This window comes from Malaya genurostris, chromosome 2 (assembly GCF_030247185.1).
Source record: "Malaya genurostris strain Urasoe2022 chromosome 2, Malgen_1.1, whole genome shotgun sequence".
NCBI lineage: Eukaryota > Metazoa > Arthropoda > Insecta > Diptera > Culicidae > Malaya > Malaya genurostris.
Window position 1 is genome coordinate 313,738,229 of NC_080571.1, and position 15,822 is coordinate 313,754,050.

Genomic DNA, 15,822 nt, shown 5'->3' on the forward strand with positions numbered 1-15,822 from the left:
TGTATTTAAAGGATGTTTTTTGTGTGACCACTGTCTGGCAGCGTTTTACAGAAAAAAGATTGAGCGGAAACATATATTGGAGAAGCCAAATGAATGAAAAACTAACAGAAAATATGATTTATTAAAAAAAGATACGCTCAGAGACAGGACTCGAACCTGCGTTCTTATGCATTCCGTGCATACGCCCTACTATTTCGCCACTCTGAATCTTGTTATAGTCACTCTAAAACGCCAGTCAGACATAGTAGAACGTACATCGCCCTTACACGAGTCATTAAAATGTCATTACTAAAAAATAATATCATTTTAATGAACGTGTAATGGTGCAGTAATGACGAGATTTCTATAGCGGCCCTTACACGAGAATTATTTTTGTCATTTTTAATGATGACTAAGTAATGATGTATTTCAAATTTGATAGAAATCTCGACATTACTGCACCATACACGTTCATTAAAATGATATTATTTTTTAGTAATGACATTTTTAATGACTCGTGTAAGGGTCGCTTATCAAATTTAAAATACATCATTACTTAGTCATCATTAAAATTGACAAAAATAATGCTCGTGTAAGGGCTGCTATTGGAGCTTAGTGTGATATTGCACACATCTGAATATTTTCCGGTCTATCATAAAACACTAATTATAATAGCGGCCCTTACACGAGCATTATTTTTTGTCATTTTTTGACTATAAATTACCCTTACACGAGTCATTAAAAATGTCATTACCTAAAAATAAAAACATTTTAATGAACGTGTAATGGTGCAGTAATGACGAGATTTCTATCAAATTTGAAATACATCATTACTCATCATTAAAAATGACAAAAATAATGCTCGCTATAGAACAATTATTTATGCCCAAGCAGTTGCCCTTACTCATAAGAGTAAACTGTTTTATACAGCCCGGTGGCAAGGATAGGGCGCTCTAGCAAGTGCTATCGTAGCCAACATCTGGGGCATTTGGTGGGCAATCAGAGCGCTCAGAGTATGGTAAACAAACATTCGAGTATTTTAAATCGAGTTAAATCTTAATTTCCTTACCGTAGTGATGATATTCTGATCGATAATTTGCGGGGAATCGCGGTAAAGGGTACTGAATAACCAAGTAGTTTGTATTATCCACTTTTTTGTTAGCCATTCTTTTTCATTGTTTTGGTTTTTGCAGAATGATGCTAGCCATAGTTTCATGAGGTCATAGCAGGAGGCTGTTTTATACGTCGAAATCCTTAAGGATGAGATGGAAAATACTAATCTATGAATATTGCGAGAACAGTTACAGACGGTTTTTATGAAGTTGATAAAAAGTCTGAAAGAAGTAACGCAAATTTAAAACCACATTAAATGGTTTAAATACACTCCATCAATAGGACGTCAAACCGAAATTCTTGACCAATTTGAAGGAGTTTTAATAATTTTCGCAGTTGAGTTTTTACATACAGATCAATTCATATCCTCTCATTCTGCGTAGATGGTGAAAGCACACAGTCGACGCCATTCTAATGATCAAATGTCATCAGGAACACACACAGGGAGACACGTGATAGGAACTTATGAGCACTTAGTTATCTCACCAATCATGTATTTGGAGTATTATTCCATCTGAAACAATAAATAGAACTGTATTAGTTTCAATTAACTGAAGAATTTCCGTTAGTTTAACTAAAACTAATTCAGTTATCTCGGTGGCCGCAGTGTTTGGTGAAAGTGCATAAGAATGAAAAAAAGATGAAATTGATGGAAAATCGCTGCAGTGACCTCATCACCTGAACAAGTTATCTAAGAAAATAATTATATTCGCCACATATTAGTATTTGACAAATATCATAAGTGCGAAGCGATAAGTGGCCCTTACACGAGAATTATTAATGTCATTTTTAATGATCACCAAGTAATGATATTCCCAATTTGCATGGAAAACTCGTCATTACTGCACCTTACACATTCATTAGCGGCCCTTACACGTGACAATATTATTGTCAATCCAAAGTATTGTCGATACCGTCAATCTAATTGGATTGGTAACTTGAGTCCGCGTTTTTCGAAAAAATCAAGCTTTTGGAGTTTAAAATATTGCAACTGAATATTGAAACATTGAGAGAAAAGGTCTTTGTACATATTTAACTGTTTCCTCTATGGAGAGAAAGTATTGTAGGATTGATGAGCAGTTTTGATTTTTTGACAATATTTAAAGGACTATTCACACATATCCGGTCCTGTTCAGTGCCGGCACGACACCGTGCGCGGATACTGATATTATTTCATTCGTTTTCTATGCGCGCATTTACACCTATCCTGCACCGTGCCGTTTCAGTGCAACTCGCCGTCAGAGTAGCGTCCGTCCGGCAAACTCAAATTCGTCGTCACCGATATTATTTATTTTCACTGAAGTCGGTATGTCATTCCATTGGCTGTGCCGGAACGGAAACAGCACGGAAACGGAAGGGAAGGGTTCCGATAAAAAAGAATACTGACGGCGCACTGAAGGCACTTTCACTGAACCGTCACAGAACTGAAATGTGTGAATAGTCCTTAAGAGCATGCGTGGAACTTTTGGCAACTTAAAAGTACAGAACAAACGACTTCTGCCGTACGAACGAATCAACGAAATATCGATTTGTCTATTTCATCGGAAGAAAACAAAAAACGTAATTAGTTTTTTGGGATAAGTTTACTGGTTTAAAAAAGAAGAATAGTTTAATTTAACTCGCATACGCATTCCGGGATCCTAGAATTAAATTCTGACCTAGAGACTGGAAGTGAGATTTGGATATGGAACTGAGTTCTGACTTCTGGAAATGAATTCCGGACTTAAATTCTGGGACTGAATTCTGGATCATGATTCTGGAACTGAATTCTGAAGCGATCGAAATTCCTAGGTTCTCATGGGGCACTGACAAAATTTTCCCGCTCAGTGAACTGCACCGACAAGAACGAATGAAAAGGATAAATTATTTACCTTTTTAAACCATCCCATTAAATAACACATTTCATTTGATTATAATATTGGATCAAATAGAACACGCAACATTGTTGTCTTTCCCTTTGGAATTCTCCCGTGAAGCCGAAAAACAGATGCTGATTAAACAAATTGATCCATTTTTCAAATGCATGCATGATGTTTATTACGAATTGTTTTTCAATCCCGAGTTCTATCGCGTTAATGCGGTGAATTTCCGAGTATTTTCAAAGAAGAATTTTTATCCGTACTTTGTATACAGGATGTTGTAATACAGCGAGGTTTTTTTTATGGTACATAGTCCAGTGAAAAGAAAGTCCATTGCAATTAACTGGCAATATAGTCTAAGCTGCTGTGCAATCAATCAACATCATCTCGATTGTGGTGACGCCAACCAGAAGGAGGAAGAAGAAAGTAATAACCTTACACTTGATTACTATTAACGGTCACATTTACCGAAACCGCCCCCTTTTCCGAATCTGACCATGCAAGGTTCGATTTAGCTAACAAGATCTGGTACAACATCATCTGAGATAACGTATCACAATCCGAAAAAACGATTTTCAGCTTCTTTAAGAAGCCTTCTTAAAGCACTCTTCTTATCTGTTGGAACAGTACTCGGAATAAATCGAAAAATGATTAAAGAATATTTTTCAAACTTATAACCAGGTGGTGTTTAATCGGGTGCATGGATGAGTTCGTCCATCTGGTATAATTATCTAATCAAATACACCGGTTTATCAGGTTTGAAACAGAACCGAGTACATGGTTGATTGCAATTATAAAAATACGAAGCACCTACTGAGTGTCTGACTGTCGTTAGTGTTCTACACCTCGGAAAGGATCTACCGCAAGATGACTGACGAATCTGTTTTCACGAAGTTACCTCAGTACATTCAGAATGGACTGAAGCAAGTAGCAGCGGAGACGGGTTTCACGGAAGGACTATATCGGTTCGAGTTCGAAAATGCTTCCAAGGAGGGAGATGGGTTTATGGGGGATCTCTTCAAAGTGATCGTTCGTGAGAAGAACCATGCCGATCTGGTTGTCGTGTGCAAGACACTACCGCGCAACGAAGCCCGGAAGATGTACACGATTAGACTCTTCCAACGGGAAGTTGAAGCTTACACTGAAATATTACCAATGTTGCGAAAATTCCAAATTGAAAAAGGTATTACTGACCGTGATCCCAAAGGATTCTGGAGTTTTCCTAAAAGTTATTATGCTTATTGCGATGTTCAGAAGCTCGAGGGTGTCATAATCATGGAAGATTTACGAGAAAAACAGTTCCGAATGTGGAATAAGTCTAAACCTGTGGACTATGAGCATACTCGATTATTGGTGACTGAGCTAGGAAAACTTCATGCGATTTCATTCGCACTCAAAGATCAGAAACCAGATTTGTTCGAGCCATTCAAACTGCTCTTGGACCCGCTTGGTCTTCTGATCCAGCACGAACCGAGACAAGCCATGGCGAAAATGATGAACGGTATCTGTGAGCGTGCGATATCAACTCTCGACGAGGACGACGAACAGAGTAAAGCGAAAATGCAACCGATTCGTGGTGTTGTTACCGATTTGTACAGAACGGATACTGACGGAAGCGAAGCAGAACCCTATGCCGTTTTAGGACACGGAGACTGTTGGATTAACAACACGATGTTTTGCTATCGAGATAATGTAGGTTTCTTGGTTTAATTCAATAAACGAGATTTTATAAATAATTTACATATTTTCAGAATCTGACACCATCAGATATCTCCATGTTCGACTGGCAGCTATGCCGTTATGTTTCACCCGTGTTGGATTTGGTGTACTTTATTTTCATCTGCACCGATGAAGAATTGCGAGCTAATCATTATGACCAACTGCTTCAAAACTACTACAAATCACTCAGTGATTATTTAAAATTGTTGGGTGGAGATCCAGAGCAGCTGTTCCCGCGATCGGCTTTCGAAGCTCAATTGAAAAGATTCGGTCGCTTCGCGCTATTAATCAGTTTCCTGATGCTTCCAGTGATTTGCACGCCAGATGAGGAACTTCCCGATATTGATAAGCACATGGAAATGGCACAACAAGCACATCAAAGTGACAACGATTCAACGGTAGAGGAAATTGAATTTAGTAGTACCACGAAAGCTGATGCGATTTATAGAGAAAGAACACGGGGAATGATTAAGGATCTCGTGAGGTTAGGGTATTTGTAAGATTTATTACATTGTAAATTCATAAATTGGGGTACTATCCATACACGTCTTTCAATAAGGTCGCTGTTTGTCCTATCTTTTTAGTGTGGGAGCATTGGATCGAATGCATTAGAAGTTTTGAAAATCTGAAAAATTACAATATAAAATATGAATAAATTGTACTTGAAACCGATTCTTGAGTTTGACATAATAAAATGCCAAACAAGATCAGGAACACTTTGAAAAGCTTCAATTATATCTGGGTAAAGCTAACCTTTCTGCCGAAGCTCTTATTCCAATTTATGCCACCTCACTTGAGATGACGTCGATTGAAGCTACAGCAACTTAGGAGTTTGAAAAGTGGCAAGTGTCTCGTCAAATTTCGAAATTTGACGAGACACTTGCAATCTAATTAGTCATTGTACCACGTCGGCGTTTCCTTGGAACTGGGAAATATTTTATTTAAAGCGGAATAGACTTTATATAATTTCATTCGTACAGTCGCCATATTTTGCCGATTTTTAGACTTTCAAACAACAAATTGTGATAAAATCCCTAAAAAACAATACCGCAGAAAAAATAGCTCAAAACTTGTTCGATACTATACTGAAAATAATTTGCACGCTAGCATCACGTGCAAAGCATTCGATCTATCACTGCTTGTAGAACACATGAAATTCATAAAAATAAACACTTAACTCATAAAATGAGTGTAAAAACTGTTGATATTTAGTGGAAATCATATTACGTTTATATGAAATGCACTTAAAAACGATCAGATATATCGTTACTTCTAGATTCTATATGCATTTCATGTGAATGTCACATGGTTTCCACACACATTTCAATTGAAACAGAGTTGACATACATATGACATGTACAGTGTTTTGCACATACATTTGTGCTGAACTCATTCCCACTAGAAAATGAAGTGTTTAACACATGTAGTTCGATTCAATAGCAAAACACATCAAGTCCAAAGGAACAACATATCAAAGCTAAATGAAAAATAATCTAATCTCGCTTAGGGGCTGTCCATAAAAGACGTCACGCTTTTTTTGACAATTTTTGACTCCCCACCCCCCCCTTTGTCACAAATTGTCACAGAAGCAAAGACCCCCCACCCCCCCTATGTCACATGTCACGAATTCAAAATAAGAAAAATGCATCTCAATACATTCTCAATATGTATGACAAACCATACAAAAATGAAGAAAAAATCGAGTCATTAGATTAAAAAATATCCCTAAAACTACAAAATCATCGGAATTATTTTATTAATATCAATTATATAAATTAATAAAAGTATTTGGTTGGAATTGATGAAACATTCAAATCATCTGTTTTATTCCTCCTAGGGGTACACAGATATATTATTGTTTTAGGTAAAGAATAATATTTCCTTAGTGTAGCATACAGGGCTGAGAAAATAAAGACCAAAACCTCATCAAAACGAGATCACTGCCGATGAATCTTTTCAAGATCAGTTGATCAGTGAATTTTAAATCAAATCGATCAATATCGGTACTGATCTTCCGTCACACAATGGGTAGTGATTTTGAGCTAAAATGATTCTTGATTTATGTAAGTTCAATCATTGGATGATTCGATAAGCTTTGATGTTGGTGGAGGAAAATCACATATGATCAAGATAAGACATGACATGATCTACGTCTGAAATCGTTGATCTCCCGCCCTTTTTCAAATGGAGTACAATTGAATAAACTGCATCAGAATCAGATAAGAGAAAATTTTATGATATACTATTATCAATGCTAGAAAATCAAATTACTGAAAAAATTGTCAGTGCATAACTGAAGTTAAACCGTTTAAAGGCATCTGTTTCTTTTCACTCATATTAGGCAAAAATTTTTAATTTCGCTAATTTACTCGCTCCTCCGTGCACTTTTGCTGATCTCAACAGAAATAATTTCCTGCATCATTCGTTTCCGAATTTACAAGAAGAAGCTTTTACATCAACAAGAAGAAACTTTTACATTTTGTGGAGATTTTTTTCAGGAAATAGGGCAAAGCAGTAATATAATTAGGTATTTCAAAAATGCGCTCATTGAAAATATTGGACGTCACATCCCAAAAACCTCCCCCCTTCATCCTGTCACAAAAGGTCACGTTTTATGAAACACCCCCTCCCCCTTGTGGCGTGACGTCTTTTATGGACAGCTCCTTATCTTAGTGAATTTGCACATGCAATCTTGAAACAAATCGCTTTGGTTTATGTATTGATATGGAAAAGCATATTAAATTGAAGTGGTGTTTACATATGAATCGATCGTGCAAATTTGTATCAGTGTACTGTTGTAGCGTCGCAAAAACTCGAAACGAATGCACCACACTCTAAAGCAGCCCTTACACGAGACAATATTATTGTCAATCCAAAGTATTGTCAATACCGTCAATCCAATTGACTTGGTAACTTGAGTCCGCATTTTTGGAACAAATCAAGCGTTTGAAGCTTCAAATATTGCAACTGAACATTGAAACATTGAGAGAAGAGTTCATTGCACATATTTGACAGTTTCTTCTCTGGAGAGAAAGTATTGTCGGATTGATGAGCAGTTTTGATTTTTTGACAATATTTTCGTCAATCCAATGAAGTTTCCTTTACACGATCAAAAGTATTGTCAATACTCCTTGTATTGACAATAATATTGTCACGTGTAAGGGCTGCTTAATGGTTTTCGTATATGAGATGACTGTTGGAACTTGTTACTGGCGTTTATGAGGCAAGATCCTTGCACGATGTAAAATACCCTGGTGATCACGTTTTTCTATGTGTTAGTGCGGTTGTCATTTTATTTTGGAATAACAGAGAGACGTGAAGAAGAAAAAACATAAATAAATGACGTTCCGGGAGTTGCTTTTATGAAAATATTTAGAGTTGGTTCTGTTTGCGAAAATATTGACAGCGAAATGCGGTGTTTTGTTCCCGGATGTTTCAATCGTTTTCATCACCTGCATTTGAAATGCCACCCACAGCACAATCACTCCATTATCTATAATAACTGTAACCACAGTGCGATCCGCCAAATCCTTCCTCCAACGAAATGAACAGAATCGAATGTGTGTAAAATTTTCTATATTTCGACGTTACCTTGCAAGCCCTTTAAGAAAAAATGTTCCGATATTCAATTAGTGCCAAAGATTCGCCAGGCTGCGCGACAACTGGAGTAACTTAGAAGTGAAATCCCGATCTGAAATGGTCGTTTGTTTATGTTTACATGCTTGAATCCCGGCGCGCCATACTTAATTTCGTGAGAAAATTACCAACACAACCAAAACTGTCTTATCACGCCACCAGTGTATTTTACGTCGTGAGATCCTCGGGCCAATTGCAAACACATACAACAACAACAACTGTTGGAACTGGGATGAATGTAGTTGGCGTTACCCTATTACGAAAGATGAACAAGAATCGATGACATATCCAAAAGGGTGATTTTGGTCTTTATTATCGGTAACACTACACGATGAAAATGAAGTGAATGTAGGACTTTATAACGGAACTCGTTTCAGAGAACATCACGTACCAATATTTTGATGAAAAAACGATTTTTTTACTACAGTGATCACATCACTATGTGTGATATTGATAATAGGTAAGATCAAGTGAAGTGATATGTGAGTGAAATGAAAGTGAAAGTGGAAGTGACAACGGTATCAAGGACCTAAGTATTTACTTTTAAAATTCACTTTTTGAACACTGCTTACTCTCAGATAGAGGAGTGCTTCTAAGCTTCTAAGGTATCTTCTAAGCGAGGTACCTGGGTACAGCTGAACATGTTCGGTTTCTTCGTGTGTTTTACATGCGGGGTTGATGAATTGGCAAAAATGATTTCCTGAATAAGTGAAAGCTATGAGTTCGAGTCCCGTCTCTGCGATAATTTTTCACAGATTTTCATTTCGTAATTATATTATTCAGTCTTTTTTCTAATCTGTGTTTCTAGATAGATACTAATGAAAACCTAAAACAAGGTTATATCGCCTCTACGTCTCAGCAAAACTAAATACAAATCGTTCTAGCTATTTAATAGCATGCTTTCATTAAAATTCTTGAGGAATGAGCTTTTGTATCGGTTTTCCTTTTTTTCCACAAACGTCGGATCGTTATGAAGTTTTCTTTTTTTTCTACTGAAATAAATATAATGTTCGAGCTAAAAATTTGCCCAGTTCATATGACAATCAAAAGGAACTCGAAAAATTTTAGTGGAATGAGGAAATAAACCTTTTCATTTTTTTACCCTTCAACCACAGAGAACAGACATCCAAACTAGTACACTTTTTTTTAAAAAAAAGCTGTGTAAAGCCAAATATATTATGTATCAATATGGATCACTCTAGCTATTCACGAGAGACATCACAGTAAAGTACTATGGCAAAAAAAGGTTACTAATACACTACAAATTTTTTAACACACATATGACAGTTTTCCCAATCAGTGCACTGAACCAAACAACTCCAAATGTATGGAATATTTCTCGATATACACTGCACGAAAAAATAAGCTGTTAATACGGTTTAGAATCGCAATCTGATACTTGGATGAGAACATTTTGTTTTTTTTAAAAATCCCCATTTATATAAATATGTGTGAAATGTGCACACAGAACTAAACAAATTAATCTTAATGTTAGTTCCAGAATTTTACCAACATTTCCGAATTCTGTACTACAATTTTTTGATTTGAAAAATTACGGTTACGGTGATATAAAAATACATTATCAGGTTGTTAAATAAATAAATAAATGCTTCCAAACAAAATTTTTTAGTATATGAATAAACCGTAATCACAGCAAGGAGCAGATCGCTTAGTATATGCACTTTTAATTCATAGACAATTTAAAAAAAATGACAATTTTCTTTCACATTCTAACTTTCCCTGAGATAATGTGCAGCTAATTAAAGTTCAATGTCATAAACGCAATGAAAAACATATCGCAATCAAAGTAACTTGTAATACACCGTTCATTTCATTTTAATTTTGTTCTATATATCAGAAGTGATCTGCCAAACATTGCCTTCACAGCCTATAGGTTTCGTCTTTTTAGCACTATTCATAACATTTATGAGCAAAGTTAAATACTATTTCATAACTGTTAAAAGTGAAGACGATAGGTCTAAAAGAGCGTCATTCTACATTATTTATAGGCGATATATAATTTGTCAGAAAAAACATTTAAATATGAAAATGTTCACACCTCTATGTAGGCATCATGCTCAATTGTTTTTGTCATTGCACTTCTGGTTGCACGCTAAATGCAAACCATTAAACATGACTGAACTAATAGCCTTTTCCGTCACGAGATGGTGTTACTATGATGTCTTTTTCGATTTGTATTGAATTCGTTAAAATTATTCATATTGATATATAATATATTTGGTTTTAATTTAAGTTGAAACGTATGAAATGAAACTACGCGGAATAATTTAGCGCAACACTGCAATAAGGGACGCGGACGAATTCAGTTCATCACCATAATTTTTGATTCTTCTTGCCGTTAGCATTCTGAACATACTGTTGCAGTAAATTGGGTGAGTGTATTTACAAACAAGTAACATTTCAATGTTAGTTCCAATAGGATTTCCAAGGATCAACAAAAACAAAATACTTTTTATTATTGAATACTTTATTTTTGAAAACGCTATGTGTCAAGCAAATTTTGAATAAATTACGCCGCAGTTTAGAAATTAACTCAAAGAATTCAACTAACTCTGCAGTGAACTGAACTAAATGCACTGGACGAACATTTTTTCCCATTTAAAACTTATCCTCTTCGAGACAATACTCATCCGCTAACCGGCGCAGCTTGCCAATCAGCTCATCGACTGAAATTTCGCCATGAACTTTGTTGTCACGAGTGCGCACATTAACAGTTTCTGAGCTGCGCTCCTTCTCACCAACAACTATAGAGAGAAAATAAAACGATATTTTTTCTATCTTTCAATTGGTTCCCACCGAAAATCCATCTTACCAAGTATGAAATTGTACTGCGACAGCTGTGCGTTACGAATCTTTTTGTTCATAGTATCTCCGGCATCCAAATCAGCTTCAGCCATAAAACCAGTATTGTACAGCCGCTCACGAACTTTTTCGGCATATTCGTCATACTGGGGACCGACCGGTACTACCATAATTTGTCTCGGAGATAACCAGAACGGCCACTTTCCAGCATAGTTCTCAGTAAGGATAGCGATCATACGTTCAACCGAACCAAGAACAGCTCGATGAATGATAACCGGACGTTTCCTTTCGCCTGTATCGTCAACGTAGTTCAGATTGAATCGAATAGGCAGTTGGAAATCCAGCTGGATGGTGGCGCACTGGTGATTACGCTTCAGCGCATCCATAATTGTTATGTCGATTTTTGGACCATAGAAAGCACCATCACCAGGATTTTCTTTCCAAGGTTGCCCAAACTTATCCAACGATTCTGCTAGAGCCTTCTCTGCCTCGTTCCAAACTTCAATATCGCCTAGATATTTTTCAGGGCGTGTTGACAACACTAAGTTGAAAGAAAATCCGAAAACCCCGTATACGTAGCGTAAAAAGTCCAAACATCCAGTGATCTCTTCGCGAATTTGCTCCGGCATACAGAAAATATGAGCGTCATCCTGTTGGAAACGACGTACACGCGTCAAACCAGTCAATGCGCCGGACAGTTCATTCCGATGCAAAACACCAAAATCAGCCATGCGTAGCGGCAGCTCTCGCCAGGATCGATTGCGGTGATCAAAAATCAAACAGTGCCCAGGACAGTTCATGGGTTTTAATGCAAAAGTCTCCTTCTCACTTTCGAATGAGAACATATTTTCAGCGTAATGTTGCCAGTGACCTGAGGTTTGCCACAGCTTTGCGTTATAAATATTGGGCGAGATTACTTCCTGGAAGCCACGCTTGCGGTATTCAGAACGAATGAAATTCATCAACGTATTGTAAATATGAGCCCCTTTTGGCTGGAAAAAGCAAGATCCAGGGGACAACTCGTGAAAGAAGAATAATTCTTGTTCCTTGCCCAACTTTCGATGATCTCGTTTAGCAGCTTCTTCCTGAATTTTTTCCCATTCTTTTAATTGCTTCGGATCAGGGAATGAGATACCGTAAATTCGCTGTAAAGTTTCTGCATCGGCTTTACCTTCCCAGTAAGTGGAGGAATTCTTAACGACCTTCAGGGCCTTAACTTTTCCTGTGTGGCGAACATGTGGCCCCCGGCATAAATCAATTAACGGGCCACATCGATAAACAGTGGTTGTATCCGTTGTAACCTTTTCATTCAAAATGCGAAGTTTGAACTGGTTGTACTCGAACATTTTCAATAAATCTGATTTTTTCATCTCCAAGCGCTCGAATGGTTGCTTCTCTTTGACAATCTTCTTAACTTCACTCTCCAGCACCCCGTAGTCTTGATTGGAAATCTGTGAGGATAATAGCAAATTTTAGAATATTCGATCAAGAAATGAATTTATTGTGACACTTACTCCGCTACCTTCTAGAAACATATCATAATAGAACCCGTTTTCGATTGGTGGTCCATAACAGAGATGACCACCGTATTGCTGTAAAAAAAGGTAACTTATAATGTTGGTTTGTTGGAGGTTCCATGAAATATAAACATATTTGTAAAATAGTCGTTTTTATAAATAGGTTTGAAAATTCAAGAGTTAAGGAATACTTCAAAACTTACATTCTCCATCGCTTCACCGAGAATATGGGCTGAGCTGTGCCAAAATACAGCCTGTGCATCAGGATCATCGAACTTCAGCAACTGCAGCTTACAGTCACTTTCCAACGGGCGATCTAGATCCCAGAGTTCGTTATTCACACGAGCGATGACCGTATTGTCTGCTAGTCCTTGACTGATGCCTTTGGCAACATCGTAGGGACTAGTTTCCCAGCTTATGCCACTCACTTCTTTACCATCAGGCAAGATTACTTTAATAGGATTCTTTGGTTTTTTGGCCAATTCGTCCAGGTACTGAGCTTTCAGCTCATCGTAAAGTTTGATGCGATCATCGATAAACTTGGGAAGGGGTTTCTCACTTGGAGCTGTAGAGCTCGCTCCGCTTCCTGCAATCAAGCACACGTGTCTCGTGATTTATAGAAGTCTCTACGAAATATTGACGTCAGTTGCATCACTCACCTTTCTCCTGATTTTTCTGTTTCTCTTTCTTCATCTTGCTTGCCTGGAATCAGTAAATGGAAATAACGTTATCCATATTTATTATTTGCTTAGGCATGTTTGCTTGTTATTTTCAATCGCTTCTCAACGTAAAAATTAGAGGAAACTACTCCATCGCTTTTAGTTTTGTGAATAAAATTTCGAAATAAGATGAAGTTCATGATGATTTTGACAAAAATAATCTTATTCTAATGGAATTAGGACACCTTGCATCAGCACAGTTAACATAAAACAATATTTTCACACACTTTCTAGACTTTCGAACATCCTACAAATAAATTCACAAACCAGAGTAGTAAAAGTATGTTGAGTTTGTTTTAGCTGCAGTTGCTGTATTGGTTGACGAATTAGCAAACTACTACCGATATTTAATCTCAAATTAACGACGTGTTTAATCCCGGATAGCACTGGCAAGAGTCTCATTTTCGAACATACTATTCAATTTTACGAAATGGTCTTAAAATGGTACAAAATCATGCCTTTTGCTGGTTTAAATCCAATTTTCCGAGTTCGGCTACGGGCACGTTGTCAGTCATTTTCACAGCAATTATACCAAAAGAACCCGCAACGTAAAGCACACTGAAGTTTCTGTCTAGGCTACCAGAGCTGAACTCAGGGCATTGTGATATCGAACCGAGCGAGTTGTTCTTTTGGCTGCATGGGTGTTTTGGTTTGGTATAAATGCAATGCAAATTGCATCATACAGGCATTTAACCAATCAAATATGGGAGGGATTATGTCTAGGTGTATAGAATTTGTAGAAGATTTCAACATTACCACTTAATGGTTTAATATTATAATGTACATAGCGTTGAACAGTTATCAGCATAATATAGCATTATTAGAACACTAACTTGATACAAACCTTGTTCGATTTATTGTTCTTTCCCATGGTTTTAAAAAGAATCTACTTGTACTTGATTATCAATGATGTAGGAAAAACGTTCTGCACAAACAGATTCGTATTACATCGGAATGTTATCCGTGTTCACGATACTGCGGCAAATGTTTATTGGGTTTTCGAACCACGATGGAATCAAATACAGTAAAAGGTTAATTGTGCGCAATCGCCAATATTACTATTTTTCATAATATTCGTTTGACGTCGAAAAACCGAGGGACCCCAGAGGCTGATTTTAATTTTTTTCGTTCTACCATTTCCTCAATACATTGAACTAAGTATAGTTGCATTTTGCCAAATTAAATTTGATCCGACTAAAACGGGACTCATCCTTGATTCAAAAATGCTTTGAACTAAGCGATGGTGATAGTTTTCAGATTTTGCTTGAAGATTCGAAAAAAGCCGGGTTTTTATATTTATTCCTATGAATCGAATACTAACATACAAAAACGTGTTAATATTTGGTGAAAAAATCGATTAAAAATGATTCAGCAACGTTCCGTGGTATGTTTGATTGATATTTATGGAGAAATCGTAAGAAATCGTATTCGAAGAAGTTAGGTTGGGTACTGTTCTTATGTTTGGGAAATTCTTTAGTTTTAATTAATAAATTAAGATTCAAAGTTGTTTTACTCGTTCATTTACTCATGTTTTATCATCTAAATCAGGGGTTCCCAAACTATTTTGAGTCATGGACCCTTTTAATAAAATTAACTTAGTCTTCAGACCCCCACCCACAAATTCCTTTGAAAATTAAATTTCTTACTTTTTAATATTGATGTAAAATACTTGAAAAGTTCTGCGGATGGTCAAATAAACACAACTTTTTTAGCATAAATATTTCAAATAACAACTTATATTAAACAATAGTGGATCGATTTCTAGACCTCGTCGATCCCCATAGTCAGTTTTCGTTTACGTCGACCCCCGCAAAAAAGGATATCGACCCCAAGGGGTCTATATCGACCACTTTGGGAACCCCTGATCTAAATCAAACCTGTATCTGAACTGAAAATTTAAAATTTCATTCGAGATTTTAAAGTGCATAGGACAATTTTAAATTATATGTTTGATGACAACTCGTGAATGCTCATTTTTTTACCCATATTTGTATGGTTTCGTTCAAACTCAAGTAAATGGAAAAAATCGTCCAAAATTTTTCTGAATGCATGGGATATGTCAAAACAATCACCATAACGCTATCTCTTGGTGATCACGCTGATTGGATTGTTAAATAAGCTTGACTGATATGAGCCAAACCCTCATGACATATCTATTTATTTTTCGATAACATCATGAGAACACAGGGTTGAGGCTAACCTCGAATCACGCCTCGGCCGTGTAAAGTCTGAACATGTACAGAGTGCTACACAATTTGGTTGCTTTTTGAGATGTGTTTTATCACATTCAAAATCGTTCAGTTGGTAAAATAATTATCACGGTTGGGAAAAAATTGCGGATTTGCATCACATCCCTTATTAAATTTTGTCACAAATTCTTGTTTGTTTTGTGTTGTATGCTCTTGTAAAAGTTATACGCCATAACACATTGTATTTGAAGCCAGTTAAAAATACCGA

At 36.6% G+C, this 15,822-nt stretch overlaps 2 protein-coding genes across 5 annotated transcripts; one reads left to right on the forward strand and one right to left on the reverse strand.

Moving 5' to 3' along the window:
- Positions 1–3,769: 3,769 nt before the first annotated feature.
- Positions 3,770–5,815, forward strand: LOC131427527 (uncharacterized). Its single transcript, XM_058590792.1, has 2 exons — positions 3,770–4,643; positions 4,703–5,815. Exons 1-2 carry the CDS (start codon positions 3,819–3,821, stop codon positions 5,168–5,170), a joined length of 1,293 nt encoding a protein of 430 aa, XP_058446775.1. The 5' UTR covers positions 3,770–3,818; the 3' UTR covers positions 5,171–5,815.
- Positions 5,816–10,776: 4,961 nt separating this feature from the next.
- LOC131431146 (threonine--tRNA ligase 1, cytoplasmic) lies at positions 10,777–14,388 on the reverse strand. 4 transcript variants are annotated; one of them, XM_058596679.1, is made up of 6 exons: positions 14,210–14,388; positions 13,306–13,348; positions 12,850–13,232; positions 12,644–12,721; positions 11,140–12,580; positions 10,777–11,071 (listed from the first exon to the last, which is right to left on the reverse strand). In XM_058596679.1, exons 1-6 carry the CDS (start codon positions 14,234–14,236, stop codon positions 10,926–10,928), a joined length of 2,118 nt encoding a protein of 705 aa, XP_058452662.1. In that variant the 5' UTR covers positions 14,237–14,388; the 3' UTR covers positions 10,777–10,925. The 4 variants fall into 4 exon arrangements, with proteins under 4 accessions (XP_058452662.1, XP_058452661.1, XP_058452660.1 ...); XM_058596678.1 differs by lacking the exon at positions 14,210–14,388 and adding an exon at positions 13,824–13,951; XM_058596677.1 differs by lacking the exon at positions 14,210–14,388 and adding an exon at positions 13,633–13,913.
- Positions 14,389–15,822: the final 1,434 nt, after the last annotated feature.